The sequence below is a fragment of the Mastacembelus armatus genome, chromosome 15 (genome assembly GCF_900324485.2).
Source record: "Mastacembelus armatus chromosome 15, fMasArm1.2, whole genome shotgun sequence".
Classification (NCBI taxonomy): domain Eukaryota; kingdom Metazoa; phylum Chordata; class Actinopteri; order Synbranchiformes; family Mastacembelidae; genus Mastacembelus; species Mastacembelus armatus.
In genome coordinates, this window is record NC_046647.1 from 19,468,101 (window position 1) to 19,487,838 (window position 19,738).

The 19,738-nt window shown below is 39.3% G+C and overlaps 1 protein-coding gene across 14 annotated transcripts in view; it reads left to right on the forward strand.

The window, feature by feature from the left end:
* Nucleotides 1-19,738, forward strand: part of LOC113131590 (mitogen-activated protein kinase kinase kinase kinase 3-like) — a 33,611-nt gene that overhangs the window by 7,705 nt on the left and 6,168 nt on the right. For 2 of the 14 annotated variants that reach the window (XM_026309013.1, XM_026309016.1), the window contains exons 2-33: nt 969-1,026; nt 1,643-1,733; nt 1,990-2,054; nt 2,203-2,258; nt 2,521-2,568; nt 2,726-2,768; nt 2,958-3,030; nt 3,498-3,629; nt 3,898-3,960; nt 4,129-4,210; nt 4,554-4,670; nt 5,111-5,185; nt 7,050-7,128; nt 7,272-7,330; nt 8,540-8,602; nt 10,368-10,417; nt 10,788-10,826; nt 12,308-12,382; nt 14,531-14,582; nt 14,838-15,204; nt 16,601-16,707; nt 17,071-17,112; nt 17,375-17,459; nt 17,600-17,679; nt 17,850-17,910; nt 18,023-18,140; nt 18,329-18,387; nt 18,620-18,723; nt 18,844-19,015; nt 19,108-19,176; nt 19,335-19,427; nt 19,626-19,696. In XM_026309013.1, coding sequence (XP_026164798.1) covers nt 969-1,026; nt 1,643-1,733; nt 1,990-2,054; nt 2,203-2,258; nt 2,521-2,568; nt 2,726-2,768; nt 2,958-3,030; nt 3,498-3,629; nt 3,898-3,960; nt 4,129-4,210; nt 4,554-4,670; nt 5,111-5,185; nt 7,050-7,128; nt 7,272-7,330; nt 8,540-8,602; nt 10,368-10,417; nt 10,788-10,826; nt 12,308-12,382; nt 14,531-14,582; nt 14,838-15,204; nt 16,601-16,707; nt 17,071-17,112; nt 17,375-17,459; nt 17,600-17,679; nt 17,850-17,910; nt 18,023-18,140; nt 18,329-18,387; nt 18,620-18,723; nt 18,844-19,015; nt 19,108-19,176; nt 19,335-19,427; nt 19,626-19,696 — 2,748 coding nt within the window. The remainder of the gene's footprint in view (nt 1-968; nt 1,027-1,642; nt 1,734-1,989; nt 2,055-2,202; nt 2,259-2,520; nt 2,569-2,725; nt 2,769-2,957; nt 3,031-3,497; nt 3,630-3,897; nt 3,961-4,128; nt 4,211-4,553; nt 4,671-5,110; nt 5,186-7,049; nt 7,129-7,271; nt 7,331-8,539; nt 8,603-10,367; nt 10,418-10,787; nt 10,827-12,307; nt 12,383-14,530; nt 14,583-14,837; nt 15,205-16,600; nt 16,708-17,070; nt 17,113-17,374; nt 17,460-17,599; nt 17,680-17,849; nt 17,911-18,022; nt 18,141-18,328; nt 18,388-18,619; nt 18,724-18,843; nt 19,016-19,107; nt 19,177-19,334; nt 19,428-19,625; nt 19,697-19,738) is intronic. The other 12 variants (XM_026309024.1, XM_026309026.1, XM_026309018.1 and 9 more) reach the window with 10 other exon arrangements.

Consider the following 19,738-nt stretch of genomic DNA (forward strand, 5'->3'; position numbering starts at 1 on the left):
AGTAATCCAGTGATCTCTTGGTGAAGTTTGAGTTTCTGTTTGTGTCACTTTTTCCCTTCAGCTCTGCTCATCAGTGACATTGCAGTTCACTTGGCACATTATGCATAAGTGCATCAGACACAAAACTTCATGGAATCCCATGCATGTCTGAACTTCTCGTTTTTTGGCATAATTTAAAAAGAGTATTTTGGTAGAATGCAGTTCAGTCTTGTATTTGTAGGATTTAATTCAAACTGAGTCCAAGTGACCCTCCACATATTAACAATGGCATTCATTCATAATTCGTAAATAGGATGTCAGAATTCAATCTGTAATGAAAAGTCTGTATTTTTTTTGTCTCAAAGAAAAGCTCCTTCCTGATGCCATTAAAGTCAAAATGGGTTTGCTCCAGTGTGGGAGGCTTCATGGATGTTCTTATAAAACTGAAGGTTTACCCTCCAATATGTCACAACGTCCCAATAAAGTGAACAGAATGTAAAAGGCCATGATTTTCCTGCCTAATGTTGAATAGATACACTGCTGAGGCTGCACTCAGGATCAGGGCAGAATGTAGAGTTCCTGCCAGTGTCTCCACTGAGACCAGAAGTCATGGAACCTTAGAATTATAAAATACAGCAACAGCCACCAGGCTAGAAACATAGAACATAACTCCGAAGCTGTTCACACCGTGGAAGCACTTGTTTTGTCTCTTACATTGAAAGTTTTGGTCTTTAAATGTTTCTCACACACACTCATTCTCTCACACATACTTCTACAATGTCACGTACAGTCAAACTTTTACATTCTTGGCCTTGGAGACTTCACTTGGTTTTTTAATATGAATGAGTCCTGGTGATGTTGGACTGGTTGCAAATAGCGTGTTGGATAAGTGGTGCTCTTTCAGGTTGCACTTGGAATATGAACAGTCAATATTAGCTGTGTTATGAAGGCCCCACTCACTCACCTCCTCTCCTCTCTCCCTTCTTTAGGCTCGTAATGTAAACACAGGAGAGCTGGCTGCTATCAAAGTCATCAAACTGGAACCGGGTGAGTTATCTGATCTTTCTTTCTATTCCTTTATCTTGCTTTAATTACTATAGCTTCCTTCTTGTTTTTTTTTTCTGTCTGCAGTCCTTTTCCCCACCAGACTCTTTTTCACAAAGCTTTTTTTTCTACACTCCCTCGCTCCCTCTGCCCTCACCCACTCTTGGAGATCCTTCTGTCACTGTCCTAAACTGTCTCTCTCCTCATGCATTATTTTCCCATTTTCCTTCCTTGCTGCTGGTTTGCATCTTCTTCTCTTCTACTAAAGAAAAGAAAACATAAAAAAACAAACGTTACAGGAAGTGAGGAAGTGAATCATCAAACTACTGCTTAATGAATAAGATCTTCAAACTTGCAATTTGAAAAAGGAAAATATGTTGAATCATCCCTACTGCTCTTCAACCTTTAGCACTGCACCCTTCATTTAGCCAGACACACAGGCACAAACAAAAATCTCTGAACAAACCCACATCCCATCTTTTCTGCTTTGTAAAATAATAACTGCATATTATAGCACAAATTAAGATGCTTGCTGTAATAACAAAAGTGTGTGTGTGTGTGTGCGCGCGTGCGCATGTGTGTGCATATGTCTGTCTGCACACTTATATTTCTATGGCAGGTGAGGACTTTGCTGTTGTCCAGCAGGAGATTATAATGATGAAAGACTGTAAGCACTCCAACATCGTTGCCTATTTTGGCAGTTATCTCCGGTAAGAGTGCATGTGTGTGTCAGATACAACATTTAGTCATAGTTGTTACCACAGTATATATGTTCGTATGTTTGAAAAAAATACTGATGAAATTGTGTGAGGGAAAATTATTTGGGTGAAATGTGTTTGTGTGTAAGTATACTGATGTGTGTGTGTGTGTGTGTGTGTGTGTGTGTGTGTGTGTGTGTGTGTGTGTGTGTGTGTGTGTGTGTGTGTGTGCGTGCGTGCGTGCGTGCGTGCGTGCGTGCATGCGCAGGAGAGATAAGTTATGGATCAGTATGGAGTACTGTGGTGGAGGTTCCCTGCAGGACATCTATCATGGTGAGAACCTGCACTGACCTGCACATACAAATATTTTGATCTTAGCTTGTTTTTTTGTTGTTTTTTTGCTTAAACTTGTTCTTTGATATCCTCCCATCTCTCTTTTCTCTCTATGCCTGTCCCTCTTTTGCTTGTTTCACTCCTCCAGTAACTGGGCCTTTGTCAGAGTCACAAATAGCTTACATGTCACGAGAGACTCTGCAGGTAGAGTATGCAGTATACTTACCTTTCATTTATATTTAAAACACTGAAGTCATGACTGAAATTCTGTACAGTGTTAGAATTGCACACTGTAGCCAGTCATCAATCCTGGATATGTTTAACCTTCTGTAAATTAAGCCAGACTCCCAAACATTTAACACAACAGACTGTCTTTTTTCAGATATTTTTAAATTGAGTCGTTTTCCTTTTTTCTGCAAATGCAAATAACAGATAACAACAGCTGATGTCTGATTTCTGTTTTCAGGGTTTATACTACTTACACAGTAAAGGCAAAATGCACAGAGACATCAAGGTGAGTTTGGGGAACAGTGAACATGTAACTCAGTGAAAATGAAGTTGTCTATTGTGTATGTACATTTGTACTGTATATATGTACTGTACATTTAGTAATGTTTGAAATGTTATTTCTTGTGTTGGAGCCTCATGACCAGTGTGTTTGCCTCTGACAGGGAGCCAACATCCTCCTGACAGACAACGGCTATGTTAAACTAGGTGAGAGGAACCCACAAAGCCGTTGTGTGTACTTCTGCTTAAAAAAACACAAATAGTCTTTTACTGACTTCTGTCTCTCCTCTGTTTTTCTCCTGTCTTGCTTATAATAATCATTTATTGCTCCCTAATTACAATTCATCACTCTTCTACATCTTTCTCTCTCTCTCTCTTCTTTCTTTCTCTCCATAGCTGATTTTGGTGTATCAGCCCAGATCACAGCAACTCTAGCAAAGAGGAAGTCATTCATTGGTACTCCTTATTGGTGAGTCGTGCTGGTTTCTTCTTCTTAAAACCGCCTATGGATATGCATGCAGCTTATTAGAAAATCCAACTTCTTATAGGCTAAGAGGCGGAAGGAATTATCAGTCTGATAAATTTCCTGTTATCAGGGAGTATGAAGGAATTTATAATGACTCTTGATACAGTAATATACCTGAAGGTGTTGTCTAATGTGTTTCATGCATTTGTTGTATTAGCTGAGCATTTTCAGTGCAGTTGCAATGGAACTTCTCAAAACCAGGAATGAATAGTGTTTTGGTCCAAGAGGCACCCTTACAAAGTCATTGACATGGAGAAGAGTGGAACATCTCTGCTGCTACGTTTCTCTGTCCTAATACTGTCAAAAATTCACATTCTGTTCTTGTGTTTAATTAACCTGGTTTACCACTTTGAAAATATAAGTAGACTTAGTCACTTATTCTCCCTTGTTTTCTCCGTCTCCCTTCACAGGATGGCTCCGGAGGTTGCAGCAGTAGAGAGGAAAGGAGGTTACAACCAGCTGTGTGATATCTGGGCTGTGGGCATCACTGCAATAGAGCTGGCTGAACTACAGCCACCCATGTTTGACCTGCACCCCATGAGGTAGAGCTGTGTGTGTGTGTGTGTGTGTGTGTGTGTGTGTGTGTGTGTGTGTGTGTGTGTGTGTGTGTGTGTGTGTGTGTGTGTGTGTGTGTGTGTGTGTGTGTGTGTGTGTGTGTGTGTGTGTAAAACAATGGTTCAGTTGTGAGAGTGAGATAGTAGAGGGGACCTGTGGTCGATGTAAAGCCATATGTTTATAGGTGATGTGCAGCATTTAATTCTTGCCACACATTAAAGACTTACAGACTTGTCTTTGTGTCTTTCCCCACAGGGCTCTGTTCTTAATGACCAAGAGTAATTTCCAGCCACCTAAGTTGAAAGATAAAGTCAAATGGTAAGACACCATCCAGCTTGTGCTTTTTGTACCTGTGTGAGTTCTACATTTACTGTACATGAAAAACCATTCTGTTGAGGTTACTCAGCTTTATCAAGTCTGCATCTAACTTGTGACAAATAACCCGTTCTGTTGTTCTCTGTCTTCCTTTCTCTACTGAACAAACAGGACAAATAACTTCCACCATTTTGTCAAACTAGCCTTGACTAAGAACCCAAAGAAGAGGCCCACGGCAGAGAAACTGCTGCAGGTAAGCAGTAAAACAACATATTTACAATTTATTAGCAATCAATCAGTGGGCTAATCAGTGGACAGCATATTAATCGATGAATCAGAAATATGTTATTCATCCTTGGTGGGACATTGATTTGTTACCATGCTCCATTCCACATATATAAAATATTGTAAAATAGAAAATAATAATAAATAAACCCCTGTCTATCAAAGACCTCTGATGTTAGCTGTCTTTGTTTAGCTGTGGAGTAACACACCAAACATCTGTCATGGCTTCTCACACAGTTTTTGTAGTTTATTAGTAATTGGTCATTGTAGTGCATCCTTCTGATTGGCTCCCTGTCTTGTCTGTCTTCTAGCACCCCTTTGTGTCTCAGCCCCTCAGCAGGACGCTGGCAATCGAGCTGCTGGACAAAGCCAACAACCCTGACCACAGCACTTACAATGACTTTGATGATGATGACCCTGAACCGGAGGTAACCTTTGACCTTCTCAGGTTTTCCTTTCGAAAAGAAAATTTTCATTAGGCTTGCAGACAGCTCAGCAGAGAAGTGATTATGTTTTGCTGGATCTCGCTTCTTTTCCCTCCTGTCAAATCATATCCTTCTGCCCCCTCATTTCATCTTCTTTCATTAAATTTCTGTCATTCACTTCTTCTGACTTCCTCAGTCCTTTCTTTCCCTGACACATTTTTCATCTTACTGCTCTTTGTCCTCTTTCCCCTCCCTTCTTTTTGTTTTTTCTTGATGGTTTTTGTTCACCTCTTTTTTTTTTTTTTTCCTCTTTCACCCCTTTCTCTTCTCTTCCTCTTTTTAGCACTTCTCCTTTCTCCTTACCTTTCTCTTCTTGTTCTTTCTCCCTCCTTTTTCCCTCCTGTCTTCCTGTCTCCATCCCCAATCCTCTACCTCCTCCTCAGTTTAAGTACAGGGGTCATTTCCTACCCATAAGCCCTGGTGCTCGACGTGCACCTCGTTTTGCAGCCCGTAGGAAGGTACCAGAGTGGGCTGCGGTGTCTGCAGTGATTTCAGTCTTAACACAAACCATCCTGTCAGTTGTTTCGCAGGAGGACCACAGAACTAAATGAATAGACAATGGATTTCTGAGCGTCGACTGGTGTTGTCATGGAAACTGACATTGGCATGTGAGGTTCAGACCGCTAAAGGATTGTGTTGACAGTTGCATAATCACTTCAACATACCAATGAACACTTGTAATCAACATTCATGCACATATTTTTATATAACTGGATAATTACAAATTTGATGAATCAGTCCCAGTTTTAGTTCCCTATGTTAATGATGTGATCTTGTCAGAGCTGCAACAATTGGTAAATTAATCACATTTTTCATAATCATTTTTAAGAAAAAAATATCTACAGTTTTTAGCTTCACATGATAGTTTTATACTATAACAGGGATAATTGCTATTTGCGGCTCCTGTTGTAAGCCTTTTATGGGCCTAAACAAATCTGAGGTATACGATAGATTTTAGCATATTCATCACTGTGTTTTTACTGGTGCAGTATTTGTTTTAATTTCTGTATAATTGTAATATTTGTGTTATAACGGGTAACACTGACCATATATTCACACAAGAACTTTAGGTCATTTCCATGGCAACATGGTTTTAATTCGATTGCAGCCATATTGGCTAAAGGAAAGCACATAAATAAGTGACATCACTAAGGATCAATTCAGTTCATTCCAGTTCTGTGGCAGCAGTTGGGTGATAAAGAAATGTTTAGGTTCGTAAAGGTGGCTTCCAAACATGACATTATCATACTTCTAAAAATATTCCAAATCAAAATTCATTTGTGAACAAATTTTGACAATCTGTCTTAAAATTAGACCTCAACATCAGTTTTGAGACTGAGGAACATGTTGCAGTTTCTTGATACACTAAAAGCATCAAACTGTTTAAGTTAGTTTGTTAGTTTTATGTGCCTTTGTTTAAAACCTTGTCTCTTTTGGTTTGGTGGTTTGGAAACAGAAGACAGAGCATTTTGAAAAAGGTGGGGGAGTACTCAAATATGTCAGTTATGGAGGCCAACTTCACTGTTTTACTAACCATGAATGTGTTTTATGAGAATGACCTTATTAAATCCATAAGAGGTGGTTTTAAATTGACTAAGCTGTTAGTGGGTTTGAGCTACAAATGTAATGTCAGTGGATGCTCTTTTTGTTTAGTTGTGTATTGTGTTTTTCAAGCATGGTTTGAGGTTGCTGTGTTTTGGGTTTACATCTTAAGATAAAATGTTTAAGACATGAAATCAAGTAGAGATTATATGGTTTGTGAATGACTGGCTCTACTGTATAAATATAAACGCAGTGGTCATGAAATGATACTTGGCCCGTTATTTCCTAAAGAAAACAAACAACTAACATCACATACAATAGGTGACCAGTGGACGAGGCATTAACATGATCAGGGTTAAGGGACAGGTGAGTGGGTAACATTATATTGGGGTCAGGTGTTTGTAACAATGGTCACCTATATTAAGATATATGTGTTTAAGATAATACAAACAGTGTCCTGTATCATATATTATAGAATGATATTATAGAATGCGTAAATGATCTGTTAGGTTACATAAGCTTGAATGAAAGGTTGAAGTTACTGCAAGAGAAGGTTAGTGTTGCTGTGTTTGGGTTGTCTTGTTGCAGAGTGTGGACGACTGGTTTGCTATCATCAAATCCACCCAAAGGAAATTGCAGAGGGATTATGTTTATTCTTTTTAAACCTTTTGTAATCATCTCAAGTTAGTTGTAAACTACTACAATGTGTATATTTTTTGAACTGGAATTTGACTCTGTGTGTCTGTCTGTCTCTCTCTCTCTCTGTCTCTGTCCTGATAGTCTCCAGTCTCAGTTCCTCATCGCATTCGGTCCACCAGCAGAAGCACTAGAGAAGGAAAGACGCTGTCAGAGATTAACTGTGAGTTTTCCTCAACATGGATAAATCTATTTATAATTAGGCAGAACCCCCTCAGAAGCATCACACTTTCTGTATTTGTTCAACCATCTAATGTTGTTCCTTCTTTTTCTCTCTACTTCTGTCCGTTACTTTCTTTTTCTCAGTTGGTCAGGTGAAGTTTGATCCTCCGTTGAGAAAGGAGACAGAACCCCATCATGAACCGGTGAGCTTTTTACTATGCCATACATTTGTGTGTGTGTTTGTGAGAGTGAGATTGTGTAGTTGTGTAGTTCTCACTTCACCAGTACCAGCACAGCTGATCTTCACCCACTCACATAAAGCACCCCGAGCAGTCCATGTTGCTGTCAGTCTGTGTTAAACCAAAAATGAAACCCATCCATGTACTGTAGTTCACTCTGGTAGATACAAACTGAAGCATTTTAAAGAGAATGTCCTGGTAGCCTTGGCCTTTCTTCTCATAAATCACAGAAGCACAGAGAAGAAGTACTGGAATTGGAGCCTTTTCCCAGTTGAATGGCCCCAGTTTATGTGATAAATCCTAATAGGAAAAAAAACCCTGCTGCACACACCTCTACCCAGACCTGGAGAAGCATCAGAAGTTGATTTGCCTGAAGCAGTAAACTAAAACAGATTCTGCTATTGTCAGTATCATTTAAAGGAGAATAATTAATTGCTCATGGTCAAATGGGATGGTGCAGGGCTTATGTATAATGACAGTGTCTTGTTAATGCCTTCTGCTCCCTTTCACTTTTTCTGTCTTGGTTTGCATTTGTGCTTGAACTCCCTTTTCCATGCCTGCTCCCTTCGTGTCAGCCGAGAACATCCATCCTGAAATCTGATCAAACCCTTATGTCCTTCTTTGCTCTGTCCCTTCATCTATTTACTGTTAGGAAATATGTTACTAGCGAAGGTCTGTGTGACATTCATAGATGTTGCCCAGCGTGGTATAAGTTAAGGTAATGTGTGGTACTTATTCAAATAGATAACACAGAATATAGCACTGGCATAAGACAGATGCTACTAATTATCTGTTTGTTCAATAAGGAGACTACACTAAATTATCTTTACCTTATCTCTTTTATTTATTTTTTAGGCTTTACATCACACCTGTGATATGATGATGAAATTTATTAATGTCTCTCCTCCATAGCGTTGATTTTAAACCCCTATCTATTCTTCCTGGATCCCTCCAAGCCTCCCTGCAGTCAATCTAGACTTCTAGTCATCCCCTGTTCAGATAAATCTTCCACTACCTGCCTCCTTCTCTGTCTTGCTGATCCACGGATACTGGAGCCCATTTTTCATCTATTGTTCTTTCTCTGGCAACCATGTCTCCATTTCTCCCCATTACCTCCATCAGTCCAGGTTAATGTATTAACTGAGGTCTTTCTCGCTCTGTCTTGCTGACCAGTGTGATTCTGAGCCCTATCTGGACTGTGTTGAGGAGCACTACTATACAGCGAGATCTAATCTGGTAGTACTCTTTCTATCTGTCTCTCTCTCTCTCTCTCTCTCTTTTGGCATCTCCCTCTGGTCATTTACGTCAACCATTTTGTAGTTTTATTTTCAACCTGTCTGCTTTTCTCCAAACCATAAGTCGTCTGTTCTTCTTTTGCCTCCCTCTCTTCATATTTCTCTTTCATTCTTAATTTGTTTCTGAAGAACAAGTCCTTGTCCTTCTTTTGGCTCTCTTGCTTTCTGTGCCTTCATTATCTCTTTTTTTATTTAAAGAGTGCTGATTGCTTTGGCTGCTCGATGTCCAACTTGTGTTTTTGCTTATTTTTACATATTTGTTTTATTTATTCTAGTCCATCCATCTGTTTGTTCTTATTTTTTTCAGCCTTGGCTTTTTGCCTCACTAACTGCTGTTGTAGTTGTTGCAGTGAAAGGAGTCCTCAGTGATGATGATGTTCTTGTTTTCACATATACTGTACATACAGGATACACATTCACACATGAAATATTACAGTCAGTCACATCCATTTAAATCCAACTTCAGACACATATACACTTAACCTTTCAGTGTTTTCTGTACTTCATGTGATATTTATTTGACTTACCTCCTTTTCTCTACAGAATGTGTCTTTTCATCTGTGCACTACTCCTTATATGTTCTCTAACTTCTTACACCCTGTACTTGGCCAGAATAATGTGGCTTTGTGTGTGTATATATGTTCGTTTGTCTATTTGTTTTTAATGTGTTCAGTATGCAGTATGTGTATTCCCCTTTTTTCGCCTGTTGCATTATGACATCTCTAAAAATGTGACGTGAAGCTGCATTCACATGGTGGCTTTATGTAGTGAGTGTCAGAACAAGAATGGTGCTAAAACTGTCCTGCTGCTTGTTGTCGACCTGGTTGGAAAGATGCTGCATAAGCATAAAATTAGATGATTAATAAATGACAATTAACTGCTTTTTTTTTTTTTTTAATCTTTATTAGTTCAAGTGTAGCAGCAAGCCTTCTCTGACATACTTAGCTTCATATTAATGACTCATTACTTTAACTATCAAAAACATTGGTTCTCAACCTCTGGATCTAGACCCCATCAGGGGTCCTTCAAACAGCTGCTGAGCTATTGTAGCATAGCAGCGCTAACTATGCACAGCAGGTCTGTCACACTGATTTCTTTACATGTTTACTACATTATACTACATTTCACCTCTGTGGGCCCTAAGATGATGACCACTGGTCTAAAACCAGCGTTTTTATAAAGAATTGCTCTACACATTTAAAGTGAAAACAGATGTTACCCTGAAAAAGGAGACATCATCAATGCTATGACTAAATTATTCAGTTACTTATCTCATATCTAAAATTTAGTTTAGTAGACAGTTTTTTTTAATATTAGCAAACCTGTATCATATTATGATTAACACACTAATTAGGCCACAGTGGGATTTCAGCGTGAGTTCAGAGTTACTGTGCAATCACTGTGTATGACTGTGGTCATGAATTATACTAAGTGGGAAATTGCTGGGGGTTTTTTTGTTTTGTTTTTGAGGTTTTATTATTTCTTGGAGGTGTTTTTAACTGTCACTGTTACTGTTTCAGTAACAGCCCCTCCAGTAATTTGGCAGTTGGACAGGGCTTCAGTTATACTTACTATTTTGGTTTATTGAGCCCAAAAGCTTCAGCCCTTCTTGTGCTTATGGAGGAATCAAACACATATCATCCTTTGTTAATGATCCTGTTATTTAATATAGTAGTAATGTAATGTAATTTGTCTGTCTTTTATAGGACCTGCAGTTTGAGTATGTGCATGATTCAAGTCTGCTGGGAGGAAACAAGTGAGTCTCGCCTTTACTTTCTGTCCCTTTGTCTCTTTTCTATTTCTTTCTCCTTTGTTCCCCTTATGCCCATGGCTTTATTTTTTTTCCTTTTTTTAACTGTCTGGAGGAACTGTGTTGAGGAAAGTTGTGGACAAGCAGAGGGAGTCAGAATGTAAAATAGAGAGAGCTTTCATGCTGTAGGTTTGATGATTTATTCATAATTGCAGCTTTAGGATGTTGAAGGTTTGAGACTGTGTGTGGTTCAGATGAGAATCCTCTGACGTCTGGGAAATACCAAAGAGATTTCATAAACAGCTTGATTCATTTCTCTCTTCCATCTATTTCTTTTTTTTTTTTTTTTTTTTTTTTTTATTTGTTTGACAAACAGGAGTCTTCTCAAATCTGTGGAAGAGGAGCTACAGCAGAGGTGAGTCAGATCCCTCTCACATTCACCAAGGATGTCTTGATTTGCTTCATTTTGTGATTGTCTTGACTTGCTTATCTTCTAACCATGCCCACCCATCAGCCAATCATTAATGGCAGGACTAATTGGGTCAGTCACATGCAACTAACACTACTGTAATGACTTCAGGCTGTCAGCGCTTTGAGCATTTTGGACTTTTTGGGATTTTTACTTCACGCTTCAATGTCCTCAGGAAAAGGCTGTGCTTCATAGGAGCTTCCTGCTGAGCATGGCTTACACACACACGCACACACACACACACACTCGTGTGTGTTTGCACAAACATGTAGGTGTATACAATTATACACACAGCTGCAGCAGTGGATGTCTTGAGCAATTATACCTGCAAGTTTATGAAGCAATTCTTCTTAATCAGGCCAAAGATCATGATAATCACAGTTCTTCTGCTTTGCTGTTTTCTATGAGACACATGTGATTCACTGAAATCTTGGGTCTGCAGAGTTTTCACATTTGTAGATAGTGGGAACGAAATATAAGCATTCCCCTTAGCTTTTATTAGGGCCTCATTGTATAAAAGCCGTCTTTTGTCTGTTGTTTTAATAATATGATTGAAATAATGACAAATCGGAAGAATGTAGCCATCCATGTGTGGCTGCACATTTTAAAAGGCATTTTCTTTACTTTGAGTTACTCCCAGTTTTTATCCTTGTTTTTTCCGTTAGTGATAAGAAGTAGTAGAAAATCACAGCGATCTTGTTCCACATCTTCACCTCTGTTTCAGAAACAGCAGAACAGTCAGGCAGTAGTTCACAGATCTGAGTAAAATGCAGCACTTGGTTTGTCTTGTTGTATAACGTTTACTATGGTAAATCTCAACCCTCAAGGAAGATGAGGAAATAGCTGAGAGTAATTTAGGCTTTTAGACCCAGGTCTGGTAGTTAACTAAGGCCATAAGGTAAATATAGTTTGCTGTATTTAAATACTATAAAGGTTTAGTATGTTGTGGCTCGAAATTGGATGGGATGAATTTACTGTATATTCACTGTTTTTATAAATCTGTTTTATACATTTTGGAACACAAAATGAAGCCGATAGACAATACAGGCACATACGTGTTTCTCTAAACTCTCAAATTAAAGCTAGTGTTTTTGAAAAAAAAAAAAAAACCCAGGGGGCTTGAACAAGTAAAACCTGAATGTGGGGTTCTGCTTTTTGTTTGGACCTGTCCAGTCCTTTCAGATCTGCCCAGGGTTTGAGGGTTAGAGGTAGTTTGTGGACCAAGCTTCACTCAGCTCTCCCCCCCTTTTCCCTTCTTCCTTCATCCTCCTCCTGTTGTCATCCTGTATCCTTTGCTTGCTTCCTCCCTCCCTTAATCTCTCCCCCATATACTCTCCCTTCCTCACCCCTCTATTTGGACTCTCTTTTCCCACCCCTCCCTTTTCCTTTCTTCCCAACCTCCCTCCTATCTTCACCTCCTCTCCCAGGGGCCATGTGGCACACTTAGGGGATGATGAGGATGAGGATGATGATGGTGCAGATGATGATGAAACTCACACTCAGTAAGTTCTCTCACAGTCTTAGAACTGGAAGCCTCTTCCTCCTTGTCTCTCCATCTCTCTTTCTTTCCCCACACATCCCCACCTCTGTTTAGAGAGGAAGGGAGGAGAGTGAGGAATAAAACATGGAGGAAGGCTTCCTGTGGTTGTCACAGTTTCATCCACGCATCTCTATGCAGCACACCCACCATCACGCTACACATGCCACCTGTGTTTGTGTTTAGAGCTTGTGTTTTCTGTGCTGTTACTGCTGTTTTTTGTGAAGTAGCTACTAACATAAACCCTAACCCAAAAACCTCATCTGGAGAAAGTGTATTTGTTTTTCTTCAGTTATTTTTACATTTTACTATTACTATAGTCTAGTGTCATGCGACGGGGAGCCAAGGGTAGGGCTAAAAACCATAGCATTAAAGAGTACATTGTTGAAGTGTAAACCCAGCTACATGTAATACTAATAATATCAGGTTGTATCATGGCATATTATTAAATTTTTACTGGATTCTAGGCTGTATTTGATCCAGGAAATATGAGGTCTGGGTTTGGTGTTTAGATAACTGATCCTCATGACCTTGACATCTCATTTGCTGTTGTCGTGCTTTGTTCTCCACTTGCGCCACCATCTGTGTGCCTTTCTTTTGTGTGTGTGTGTGTGTTCATGGGTGTGTGTGAGTACTCATGCTGCCTTCTGTCTTCTTCTGCCTCTATAAAACTGCACATTTGGCATGCAGCCTTGTCCCTTACTGTGTCAAAGCCAAATGTCTGTGGAGGACCAGAGTGTTCTTTAAGACAGAAATTAGAAACACAAGCCAGTGAAAATCAGAGAAACAATTTCAAGGATCAGGTTTAATGATTAAAATCACTTTTGACTTGCTAGTCACTGAGCAGCATGTTATTGACATGCTTTACTAAATCCAGTAGTTAATCACAGAAATGTTTTTGGTGCTTTGCTTTTAATAAATCCTGATCCACTGATCCAGTGTTCCATTTCCATTGTTGGTGTTGGATCAATAGATGTAGAGAGTTCAGTGTTAAAAACCTCCTGCCTTCTATTTAGACTTATTATTTTTTGTGGTTTTTTTGGTAATTTCTGACTGATGGTTTTTCTTGTTATGCTAATGCTCAGTTGAAGGAGGTTCTTTGCCCTTTGCCACCCACCACCTTGACACTTTTTCTAATCCACTTAGTGTTTCACTTAACAAGCTCAGGGGTGGAACTGTTACCGGTTACTGATCAGATGCTAACTATAAACTTTATATTTATCTCTTTAAGGAAGTTAGGCCATGTGTTAACTGCCCTTCAGCATGACTCTGACTATAACTGATTTCACTGGGGTCTTTGTATTTGTTTTCACTGTGATTGGCTGCCAGCCTTCATCCATTTTGATTTGTGTGTTGTCATCAACAGATGGCTCTACAAATCTGTAGCCTGGAAGGTGAAATGGATAAAGTCTCTGCGAATGTAGTGCTGGCCTGAGATCAAAATCTTTGATTATTGATGTATAGTTGTCAGAAGCTAATGTGATGTGCTCAAAGGCCAAAGATATTGGATTAGAAAAGCAAATTTAATATTGAAAGTATATATGCAGTTTAACAAAAATGAGAAAATATAACTTTATTATAGTGAACAATTTTAAGCATTTGAACCTCACAAACTAAATGTATGTATCACTGCATATGACACTAGCCCTAATCATATTATCGCGTTTTCAGTTTCAGTGCTGCCATTCTCAGAGATTTTACACATGTTCCATCTCTAGCTTTTCCTAGTGATCTCTAAGATTATCACTGTGTGTAGTGATTCACATTTTAAAACAGATATTTTGTGTCTGTCTCCATTTCACATAGTGTCAGGCTGTGGTTATACTTGTCATTTCAGTATTTTAACATCTGTTGACTCTAAATTTTAACAGTGAGGTTGTTGTTCAATAAGAGGTTAATAAGAGTTTTTAAGAAGAAATATGGAAACTGATCTTGTTAAATTTGTTCTTTTTGATAAAAGGAAAATGTTGTTTTAAAATGACAAGTTTTACCAAAGCCTCTGTGGTGACATGTCAGATTATTTTAACTTTAACTCCTGTTTGTAATAAACAGTAGTTGATGGTACATTTTAAGTTTCTTAGATGTTTAAATGTTCTGTCCTCTTGTTCTTCAGTAAATCGAGCACTATCATGAGGCCAAAGGTCCCACCACCTCTTCCTCCCAAGGTACGAACAGCTCAGTGCATCTCTCAGCCATAGTCAATGATGTCAGAGAGTTTTTGGAAAGGTTTTCATTTAAAAAGGCTTCACTAAAAATGTGAGGTGCATGCACCACAACCTGTCTTTATTCATTTTTTAATATGTTTGACATGAAAATATTTTTAGTACAAAAGAATTCCCAGTTTTATATTTTGAATGACTTTGCTCTCAAGAAAGTGAAAAATGAGCAGATGCTTCACTTGTATCTGTGTTTTCCTTCAGCCTAAGTCCATCTGCTCATCGCAGCAACAACAAAAACATGACGACAGCCAATCGCACAGTGAGGACGACGGAGGAGGAACCATTAAACGTTGTCCGGTCCCAGAGACGGCGAGCCCAGCCAAACCTGCCTCCAACGTCCCCCCGCGGCCACCACCCCCGAAGTTGCCACCTCATCGCCGCAGCAGTCTAGGTAACGAGAGCCCAAAGCATACGGACGTCGAACACTCTGCCCCCGAGGATGATGGGAGCTTTAGGCATTTCTGGGAGTGGCTCCACACGCCTCACACAGAGGAGGAGCTGGAGGAGGCATGGGAGGTGCTGAAGGAGGTGAAAGAGGAGCAGGAAAAAGAGGAGGAAAAGGGAGAGAGTAAGAGCAGCTGATTGGTAGTTGTTCCCTACAGTTGCTTGTGTGATCTCCCATTAGTCGATCCTCGTAGTCTGATTGATGTATTTGTTCCATGAGTCCATTAATAATAGTCCTTTCTAATTTTTTTGTTTTTAGTTCCCTCAGTCCATCAGCTCCTGCTCACCCTGATTGTTTTGTCTTTAAATCATTGCATCCGACTGGTTATTTATTCCAGTAAGTCCAAAGCTAGTAGTCAGCTACCACTTCCCCTCGCCTCCTAGGAGGAAGAAAGATGAGGATATCATCCTTTTAACATCCTGACATTGTATGATGCTGCACATTAGCATAAGTCATCAGTTTTTATTTAATGCTAAAATGCACAAACTGTATAACCCGGCTTGTGTCTTTCTTAAAGGAGAACAGTGACATTGGTTCAGTTTTTGATTCTTTAGCAAAATATTCTTTGGATATTTAGCCCTCACATTCTGCCTATTTGATTCATTCTGTTATCAGCTTTACTAATATAAATTCTAAACTAAAAGTTTTATTGTATACTAATCAAACACAAGAAATTTACTCAATTCAAACAATTACATTTATTTTTGCAAATTATTTTAACGGACCGCTACATAAGAGATGGACTCTGAACAGAAACAGCAAGGCAAAAACAAATCAGCTGTAATTCCTAGTAGTGTTTAATTGTCAATGGAAATTGTATCTAGTGATAATATTATGCAAAAAGCAAGATTCAATTATATTTAGTGAAAGATGAAAAATGGGTAAAATTCAAAGATTAGAAATGTGTATCAAAGTCAAACCATCAAATCAAATTAATTTATATCTATACTATACTATACTATACTATTAAAACAGCATCTGGTTGACCAAAGTACTTTGCATAGACAGAACCTTCTGGACAGGATAAGGAAGGTCGATTGGTTGCTCCCTTCAGTGTTAGACTATGAGTATCCTACCAGCCATAATAGAGAATTAGTAACCAAAGTCTACCAGGTGGCATTTGGAGCATACAAACCTTCCTTCATTCATGATCCTCTGTATTCTTCCTGCTAGCCCCCTCCTTCCCTCCTTCTCTGCTCCCTTTGTTTGCTAGTGTTTTAGTTCAACTCCTCTCTTTTTAATTCTTCAAATGCAGCAGAACCCACTGAAATCATTGATGCTCATGAGACTGTGTCAGTGTGAATGGATTGTGCTTGTAGCCTGTTCTGTAACAAATCAGTATCTGTTGACATGTTCTGGTTTTCACTCACCTTCTTCAGTCATGTCATACAATCTCCCGCTGTCTCTCTTATACACACACACACACACACACACACACACACACACACACACACACTCACACTCACACTCACACTCACACTCTGTCACCCAAACACATTAAGCTCCGTCTCTGTTGTAGGTAATGGGCTGAACTCTCCACACAATGGTGAGAGGGACAGTCCAGCAGACAGGCAGGCCACCATGCCCCCTAGTGTTCCTATACGGAAAGACAAGAAGGATGTTCCGGTAAGCAGACCTGGCTCAATGATCCACAGAAATCTTTGAGGAGGTTCTAGAATATCCAATTCAAAATTATGTTTTCTCTACATTAACTTTTTTTTTGTCTAGTTTTCAAACTATAACTTTAAAGGACTCTTTAAAATGCAGTTGTGATTTAGAGATTAGGGAGATCAGTGAGGCATAATGTCCTTGTTGCTGTGCTAGCGTCTCCTGATAAGGTGGGGTCTGGGCCTCTCACAAGTCAATGACCAAGCTTACGGTGCACAAGATAGTGGTCACTGCAATTTTGTGTATAATCGTAAGTACTAGTGCTGGCTGATTGTTTTTGTGTGTATGTATACGCGCACATGTGTTTTCTGTCTGTCCTAGAAGCCAATCAGTAATGGGCTCCCACCGACGCCCAAAGTCCATGTAAGTAACAGTTTCTTTCTGCTGTCCTATAGAAAACAAAACAATCATTGTGTTTAAGGACACACTTCATGTAATTGTTGGATTAAATTGTGTTTTCATTTACCTTATACCATGGGAAGATATTTAAAATATATGATGTACTCCTTCAGAAAACCTTCATTTTGACATATCCCAGCACCTTAGTGCAGACATTACTAACCATAAAATCTGTGCTGTTAATCAGGTGTATTCATTTTATTCACTGCCCTTCTCTGGTTTGTAGATGGGTGCATGTTTTTCCAAAGTGTTCAATGGGTGTCCTCTAAAGATCCACTGTGCCACTTCTTGGATCAACCCTGACACCAGAGGTAAACAACGGGAGACCATCAACCTGCACCTTGATGAAAATAGGATTAGTTACATCCTGAATTAAACTACCCTGACACCCAAAGTAACTTTTTCAGTGCAGTTGTTTTGGTGGAAAATTTTCTGTGTGTTTATATTTTAGATCAGTACTTGATATTTGGAGCTGAAGAGGGAATCTACACATTAAACCTTAATGAGCTGCATGAGACCACAATGGAACAGGTGAGACTAAACATCATGTATTATTAGGTAGATACTTTTTTCAAATTTAAAAAAAAACCTTAATATTAAGAGTGTTTGATCTTTGAAACTGAGATCGATGATTTAAACTAGTTGTATAAACCACAGTGCTAAGTTTGCTGCATCTTTTTCCCCCTTGTGTCTCTTTGCAGCTCTTCCCTCGACGGTGTACCTGGTTGTATGTCATGAACAGTTGTCTTCTTTCCATATCTGGTGAGCACCAACATGTCTGTGCTTATGTTATTGACACTTCATTTTTATAAATGCTTTTACTGTCACCATGGGTTTATACATATAATCTCTTTTCCTTTTTATTTCATTCCAGGAAAAGCCTCTCAGCTGTACTCCCATAGTCTGACTGGTCTGTTCGAACAGGCCAGACAGTTACAAAAGTTACCAGTAGCCATTCCCACACACAAGCTGCCTGACAGGATGATTCCCAGGTAACTCTGCAGCCAGGAGGCCAAAACCACTCTAATAGTGTTGTTAACTAGAATTTAACAAGAAACACCATTGACTGAAAACAAAAGTCAGTTCCAGTGTTTGAGTTATCTATTTAATCTATCTATTTAAGTCAACCTTAAAACAAATGTTTCTTTAGAGTGACACCAATTTCTGTGTCTGTTTATAGGAAGTTTGCTGTGTCCACTAAAATTCCAGACACTAAAGGGTGTCAAAAGTGCTGCGTAGGTGAGTCAGTGTGATATTGTCTGTTTAACTGTATGTGAACTGATGTTGTTTTGACATTATATAATAATACTGTCCATTTGTAACAGAGGCCTCATCAGTAAAGTGTGTCACAGTACTGTAAAGCCAAATAGTGTACAGATTTAATTTTATGACATTTCACAGCCCCAGTTTAAAGCCAACAAATAACATGCTGCTAAGTTCTTGGTGATTTGTGTTGTCTCCATGTACACAGTGCGTAACCCATACACAGGCCATAAGTACCTGTGTGGAGCCTTCCAGTCTAGTGTCATGCTGTTGGAGTGGGTGGAGTCCATGCAGAAGTTCATGCTCATCAAGGTTTTTTCTTTTTGCTTCCTTATGTCTTAAAGTGTCTCTGGGGAATGTCAGTTTTGCTGTAGCCTCAGTGATGACTAAAATTACTTTTTCTCATCTGCTTTCCCTTCATCTACTTGACAGAACATTGACTTCCCGTTGCCGTGTCCGTTGGAGGTCTTTGAGATGTTGGTGGTTCCTGAGCAGACCTACCCTCTGATCTGTGTGGCCGTCAGTAAAGGCACCGAACTCAACCAGGTGGTCCGGTTCGGCACCGTCAACCCCAACTCTACCTCTTCCTGGTTCACAGAAGCAGGTGAGAAAACCAAGTTCAGTTAAACTGGCAAGACTTGATTTATCCATAGACATCAAAATAATGCTGTGGCTTCCTTATCCTTGTCTCTGCAGACACACCACAGACGTGTGTGATCCATGTTACTCAGCTAGAGAGAGACACTATCCTAGTCTGCCTTGACAGTGAGTAATACAAAGATGCACTGTATGTTTTACCCAGAAGCATGTTTGAACTACACTTACACTGAATGAATCCACCTACTTCACATTAAGTTACAGAGTTTTTTGCAAGAGATTTACCAGATGTTCAATCAGCTGTCTCATCATTTCTCTGTCTACAGGGTGTATAAAGATAGTGAACCTCCAGGGCCGGTTGAAATCCAGCAGAAAGCTATCAGCTGAGCTCACCTTCAACTTCCAGATCGAATCCATAGGTAAAGAAAAAAACAGGAAGAGCTGTATTTGTATTTTTTAAATCACAAAAATACAACTCATTGTTTAAACATAGGCACAGTGCAACTCAGGACCACATCTAAAACCAAAAGTCATAAAATGAGGGTTACATGTTGACATCTATATCTTATAGTTAATTTGTACAATACAAGCTTATTTATTTGTTTGCTTTTTTGCAGTGTGTCTCCAAGACAGTGTACTGGCCTTCTGGAGGCATGGCATGCAGGGGCGGAGTTTCAAGACCAATGAGGTGTGTGTGGAAAACACTAGAAAGATAATCGGATTTTGATTG